Source organism: Dasypus novemcinctus, chromosome 11 (assembly GCF_030445035.2).
Source record: "Dasypus novemcinctus isolate mDasNov1 chromosome 11, mDasNov1.1.hap2, whole genome shotgun sequence".
Taxonomy (NCBI): Eukaryota; Metazoa; Chordata; class Mammalia; order Cingulata; family Dasypodidae; genus Dasypus; species Dasypus novemcinctus.
In genome coordinates this window covers 12173519-12180662 of record NC_080683.1, presented here as the reverse complement: position 1 = coordinate 12180662, position 7144 = coordinate 12173519, and the positions used below count along the sequence as shown (strand labels likewise).

Genomic DNA, 7144 nt, shown 5'->3' with positions numbered 1-7144 from the left:
CTCACCACGGCTTCCACGCGTGCCCGCCGCTCCTCTTCCTCCTTCTTTCTCCTCGTTGCCTCCAGGTCCTGCCGGGCCTCTGAGAAGGCCTGCAGGAAGGTGTCAAAGATGCCAAAGAACTCGTCTGGCTGCATCTTGTTCTCATGCTCCCCAAAATGCATCAGGGCCTTGGCGAACTGTGGAAGGAGAGCAGTTGGTGGGGAAGCCACGCCAAGCACCGTGGGCCCGGCCTGTGTGGTGAGCTGGCTTCCAGCCCGAGCGGACCTCAGGCCAAAGCCGGGGTCACTTGGCCCTGGGGAAGGGACGGAGCTGAAGGACTGGCTTGAGGCTGACACCCTCGGGGGAGCGGGGGGTAGGATCTGGGCTGGCTGATGGATCCTGGGCCGTGCCTCAGTTTCTTCAACTGTAAAATGGGGCTAATAATGGAATCTACTTCATAGTGCCGTGGGGGCCAGGCACTGTTCTGGCTTTTATTGCGAGTGACTATCTCAAATCCAGCCCATTCAGTACCCTCTAAGACCTTACTCCTCAGCATGGCTCAGGAGCATAGGCAGCGCCTAGGAACATGTTAGAGATGCTGAACCTCAGCCCCAGCACAGGCCTCCTGAGTCAGAATCTTTTTTTTTTTTTTAAGGAGGTACCAGGGAATGAACCTGGGACCTTGTACATGGGAAGCAGGTGCACCCAAAGATGAGCTCTCCAGGCAGGATTCTAGCCCAAACTGCCTGTGGCATCTGGCTGAGCAACCCTGGGCAAGGCACATAACCTCCTGAGGTGTCAAATGGGGTAATAACCTTTCCAGCGTGCCCGCAAGGTAGAAATCGTGTAACATGCTCAATGCAGCCCCTGACACCGGAGCCGTGGGCCGTGATTTTGTAGCAGTGGTGGTGGTAGTACTTTTCTCGCAGGAGTGAGGGAACTGGGTTCTCCTCAGAGTTCCCTGAGTTGGGGCCCTCTGTGGTGGAGATGAGGGGAGGGGTTGGGGAGGAGGGGGAGTTGGGGCCAGCCTGGGAGTCTGGTTGAGGGTTTGGGCACTTGTACCTTGTCCCTGGCCTCATTTAGCTGGTCCTCCAGCTCTGAGAAGCTGAAGCTGGAGACTGTGATGAAGTCACTCATGACTGGGACAAACTTGTCATTCGGTTCCCGCACCTGGCGTTTCTGGTATTCGAGCTCCTGAGGAGAGAGGAAACGTGCCAGTTAGACTGGTGCCAGGATGAGAGTCAGGAATTCAGGGAGTCACGCTGCCACCCTTGTCACCACACACTGAACCTGCTTTTGGAACCTCAGTTCTGAGGGTAGCAAAGACTCTAAGATCAACTCTTCCACTCAGTCTCCAGCCCTTCCTCGCCCACCACTGCCATCGTTCTCTCTCTGGAGCCTTGTGTGCGGTCCAAGGACCAGCTGCATTGGTATCACCTGGAACTTTTGAGAAATGCAGGATGCAGGCCCCATCCCAGACCTTCTCATCAAAACCTGCTTTTTAACAAGATCCCCCAGGAAGCAGTGTGCATTCCTAAGGCGTCTGCCTTGCTCCACTTTGGGTAGCCAGGCTTTACAGGACTACAATGTTGGAAGTTCTACCCTGTTCCTTCCCTTCTCCTGCCCCAGCCAGTTTTCTCCCCTATGTAACCCTATTCTCTAAGTCCCATCTCCCTTCTCTTGCCTTCCCCACACTGAAGATGGGAGAAGTCCCCAGTTCTTCGGTATAGGGGACCAGTTATAGTATACTAGGGCCAGAGTGTCGGCTGAGATGCCATCAGAGCAGAAATGGTGGGGACCAGAGACCTGGACCTCCAGCTACAGTGCTGCCGAAGGAAGAGGTAAAAGGGCAAAGGAAGGCCCTTCTGGAAGCAGTGGTCTCCACCGTCACACCATGTGCTACTTGCCCCTCGCCAGCCTTAAAGGCAGGTGGAGCCCTTTTCCCGTCCACACTTAAGCTCTTGGAAGCAAAGAAATCACTCTCAACAGCACAAGAGTTAGATTATTTGTTTTATCATCTAAGCATGCGGCGGATATGTGGTTCATTCCAATCCCCTGCCAAATCCACATCACGTTTGTGACAAGGATAACAGTCTCAGATGGACGTCCCCCATTTGGGGGGTCTAAGCAGAAGTTCCAGATAACCCAATTCTTTCCGGAGTTGGAGGCCCACCCTCTGTACCCACGGAGCCATTTGTTTTATCACCCCAGGCAAGGGCTTGGGATCACAGAAATGCATCAGCCAAGGCCTCTGCCATCAGGGGCTCCACAAATCTGACCCCTGACAGGCAGTGCAGCAGTGTCTGCCAGCACCCCTCAAACCTGGGCGGGCAGACATGATGTACTCACCACCTCGACGGCTCGGAGGCCCCGCTTCAGGTTGCCCACCTCCTTCTCCAGCTCGGCCAGGCTGTGGGAAAGGAAGGTGTTCAGCTCCAGAGCTGAGGAGGCCCGGGCTGGTGCAGAGCACAACAGCCCAGGACCTAGAGGACCCATGTTTCAGACCTGCACCTCCCCTCTGCCTCCATCTGCTTCTGTAGAATAACAGGGGCCAAAACACACGTTCCAGAGATCCCTCCAGCTCAGAAATGCGATTCTGTATGTCAGAAAGCCTCCAACACAAGGCCTCTGCCTTAGACTTATTTATTTCTTTTGTTACCAGCAATGCTGACATGCTCTTATCACAGTAGCTTGCATGCAGTAAGTATCCAGTATGCACTAGCCACCTCCTGCCGCACTCTTTTTTTTCTACCGGTGATGGCTTCTATTGGGCTTTATGTTCAGGTCTGATTTCTTACCTGTAGCAGATGCTCCTGGTGCCCATTCATATTTCCCTGGGCCTGACTCCCACCAGCGAGCACAACCCCTTCTGCCTGTACCCGTGGCACACTGCAGAGTCACGCCTCCCAGGAACCCGTCAACCACTGCTTACAGGAGCCATCCCCAGGGTGGGATACTGAAGCAGGTGTGCTATGCTGCCCCCCCGAGAGTCCTACGGGACTAAACTCTCACTGGCCATGGCAATAGCTGGCTTACTAACGTGCCTGTCATTGACATTCTTTCCCCACTCCCTTGCTGGTTCTGGGGCTCGTTTCTGAAGCAAGATTTGAGGGCAGAGAGTTTGTCTTCATTGGCTTTTCCCAGAAGCAGACTGAGACACTGCCCCTTGCTAGTTAGCCCAGGTGGCCCAGAGGGTGGAAGTCAGATGAGCGCATGGGAGTGGGAGAAAGGCATCCTGCGGGAATTCCTCACTTGACTTTGGCAGCTCCTGGAAGATGCTGCAGCTCCAAGGGCATGTTCAAGATGTCAGGAAAATGCTTCTCCAGGATCATGATCAGGTAGTGGAGCAGAGAAATGTTTCTGCGATGGAAGTGAGGTCAGGGGTAAGGAACCCAGTGAACTGGGAATGGAGATGAGGAGGAAAGCAGGGTGGAGTGTTAGGGGAAGGAGGGGACGAGCCTTGGGTAGGGGAATGGAGGAAGGGAGAGGCCAGGGTGGGGTGAGACGGCGGCTGAGGAAGCAGCAGGGGCCCCGACCTGTCGATGCTGGACTTGGTGTCGGCAATCTTGTTGAGGCTGGCCACCCGGAACCCGTAGGCACCCCCACGCTGCCCTTTGTTCATGAAGTTGCCAATGGCCAGGACGACCTCCAGCATCTGCTTCAGACGCTTGCTGCGGATCAGCTCCCGGGAGGCCAGCAGGATGGCTGGGAGAAGGGGGACAGGTCAGAGTTCCACGGAGACTGAGCCAGGGTGACTGGCCCCCTCCTTCCCCCGGATGATGCCACCACAAAGCTCAGAAAAGCTGGCTGGCATCTCCAAGTCTCCCAGGGGCAAAGATTGTACCCACTCAGCAGACCAACCTGCTCTGCAGGTCTACCTACCTCCAAGGGAAGCAGACCAATTCAGCAAAAGCCAACTTGCCAAATGAGCAATTCTCCAAGTATACCATCTCTTCCTAAGAATATATCTGAGAATATCTCTCCTTGCATATATTTAAAGATTAATATGCGTGTATGACTATAATACTTTCCTATCCGTAGCAATTAAAATTAAAGTTTAGATTTTAAGTTTCAGTCTTTTACATAATATGGGTGTATTTTATTGACTTTTGAAAAGAAAAAAAATTCTTGTGGATTAAATTATAACATGATACCAATTATAATATGCATCTCCAGCTATAAGATAGTGACGTACTTCACTGTTGGTCATGTCTCAGATTTTGATTAAATAGGTTGGCATTCTGTTGAATACAATTTTTTAATTTTTGCAATCTCTAGGCATTTTAACCATTTCCTCCCAAAGCCTTAAAGGATACATTTGCTAGAAATATCAAAGTAACGCTGACAGCAACCAATCCATTCTGATGTGGCTGTTCTGGCCTACCTCAGCTATTATGTATTTCTGTGGATACACAAAATTGGAATGCAAATCCTACACTGAAAATTTGGCTATTTGGCTACTAGTTATGGAATATATTTTTTGAATATTATCTGTGGTGATAAGTAGGCCAACCCATCCAACGGTCTTTGGCATATGCCACATAAGAGTGTTACTAAAATTGCCGCTATAAAGATGAAAAGAAAACTGGTTGTCTAAAAGTTTGCAAAAATCTCAAAAGCAGCTAATGATAAGTAACTATAAAAAGCTGTAAAAATAAGCAGGACTTGTATCTTCTAGATTTGAACATACGCATACCTTATGACCTAACTGTCCACTGTAGGTGTTATCCAACAGAACTAAACACAAATGGGCACCAAAAGTCAAGGCTCTTAATGGATATTTAGGTTGTTTCCAGTTTTCTGAAAATTGCAAATAGACTGAATAGACTACAGTATATTCATACAGCAGGATAAAATGCACCACTCAGAATAAATAAACCACTGCTACAGGGAAAAACAGAGATAATGCTCTACCATAATGCTGAGCAAAAAAAGCCAGCATAAAAGAATTCACGCCAGATTATTCCATTTATACAAAGTTCAAAAGCAGACAAAACTAATCTAGAGATCAGGAGAGCTGTTACCTTTAGAGAGGAGGGAAAGGGAAAGGTTGAGATGCTGTTTGAAAAACTTGCAAAGGAATCCTAAAAATGCTAAAATGTTGGCAAAACAGAAAATGACAAGCTCAAAGGAAATCAAGGTCTGAGAAAAATCGCATACGAAATACTGGCATTTTCATTATAGTCCTAAGAATAATATATATTCATGAATACTTTCATAAGAGTATGTTTACATTTGCAGCCATATTCATATTGAACACAGTCAGTGAATGTATTCACAATGAGAATCGGTAAATTTGGTATATTCAGCCATGAGCATATACGTGTGAAGAATATATTCAAGGAGAATATGTTTGGAAGTTATTCATGGAAGTGGTAAATTTACCAATTTCGGTAAAGTTGGCTTTTGGCAAATTGACCCAGAGCTCCTGCTGGGGGAGGGGTATGTCAACAGCCTGTCAACTAGCTGGGTTAGACCAAATCTTAGCTCTTCCAGCAATATTTCCTGCACAAACTAGAACGATGCTTATGAATCCCAATCCCTGCACAATCTTCTTATCTCTGCCTTAGAAAAGCACACAGACCTGATTCTCTGAAATACAATGTACAGCCACCTCTTCCCCACTTCCCTCTGGGAGAAAAGATACCTCTGGACCATTCAGGGTCAGCAGCCACTACTACAGCAGAGCGATTGTTACTTTCCCCAGCAGGATTTGCTATCCCATGCACATCCCCTTGTCCTGCGTAGCTTAATAATAAAAGGAGACTCTTCCCTGAGCATCCACTGGCTGACTCGTAAGAAACACTTAGGAGTGGGCTCCTGGGAGGCTGGAATCAGCTGAAATTAAATCTTCCTCATGGCTAAGCCACATGAGTTCTGTAGCACCAAATGGCAATCGTTCATATTTGTTCAACTGACCCAAGACACACAGATATTACGAGTTGAGCACCCATGCCTCAGACTGAACCCCTTATCTAAGCCACATGTCCCAAAACCAGTCTGCAGCAGAATGAAAGAAAGTTGTGAGGACGATGATTCACCATCACCATGGTGGGAGGTGTCATCAGAATTTGAAGCTACTGAATTACTACTGATATCTTTCCTTCTCCCCTAGGCCAAATGTGACCATGACCCTCAGGTCCCTTGTACATGTAACGTGCATCCATGTGTGACAAGGGGGAGCTGGATCCAGGTGAGAGAAAACACCTGGGTCTACCTCTGTCATGCTTTTGGCTTGCCCCGCCTTCTCCAGGATCCTCCCTGAAACAGCTCCCGAAATTCCAAGAGGGTTACTCTCTGGACTGAGCATTTCAGGGGGAGCTGCTGAGCCCTAATGTCCAGTAGAGGGGGTCCCTGCTCTGTTCTGCCCCAGCCCGCCACCCTCAGCATCCGCACACAGGCTCCCTTGTTCCCTTCTGCTGAGCCTGTCCTCACCACTAAATGAACCCCATAGCATCTCCCACTTTTTCCCATCCTGGGCTGCATGTCTGCCCACCATCCTGACCACCCATCTTTCCCCAGCTCCCTGTCACTGAAGGGTGGCATTTGCGTTCCTAACCTGGCTCCACCGCCTCCCTACCGTAAGATGGCCTCACGCAACTAGCAAATACCCATTCTAGAGATTAGGAAACTACCCTCTGTGTGCTCTAGATTAGGCACACAAAGGTTAATAATAGCACACCCATAGGGTCATTTCGAGGGCCAAATGAGACCACCCACGTTGTGTCTCACACAGTGCTTGGCACATAGTTCCTATTTAATTACAAATTTCTCAGTTGGAAAAGAGTGGCTTCCCCGACTATTCCAACAGGAAATCAGGTGCCTCCAAGGATGGCCTTGCCCAATTTCGTACTTATCAGATAGCTCATACTTTGAAATAATGTGCCCAGAGATGTTTTCTGAACTTTATATGAATTAACTCACTTAGTACCTCTCACTTTGGGTGGTGAGGACTGATGGGCATGGTACATGCCGGGCACTGTCCGCGGCACCTACTAACGTCATTACCTTCTTGGCATTTCTGTCCCATTGTGGGGCAGATGTCAACAGGTTCCTCACCTTGGAGAGTTCACATGCTGAGACACTGGGAACGTGCCACATAGTTGGCACATGTGCTAACAGAAACAAGCACATTTATTTACAATAGTGATAAGTTTCTTGCCTG

At 49.2% G+C, this 7144-nt stretch overlaps 1 protein-coding gene across 1 annotated transcript in view; it reads right to left on the bottom strand.

Moving 5' to 3' along the window:
* DAAM2 (dishevelled associated activator of morphogenesis 2) overlaps window positions 1–7144 on the bottom strand; it is a 71250-nt gene that overhangs the window by 3325 nt on the left and 60781 nt on the right. Inside the window, 5 exon segments of the mRNA XM_004462878.5 lie at window positions 6–176; window positions 1042–1173; window positions 2329–2389; window positions 3232–3339; window positions 3516–3684. Of these exon segments, the coding sequence (XP_004462935.4) occupies window positions 6–176; window positions 1042–1173; window positions 2329–2389; window positions 3232–3339; window positions 3516–3684 (641 nt within the window).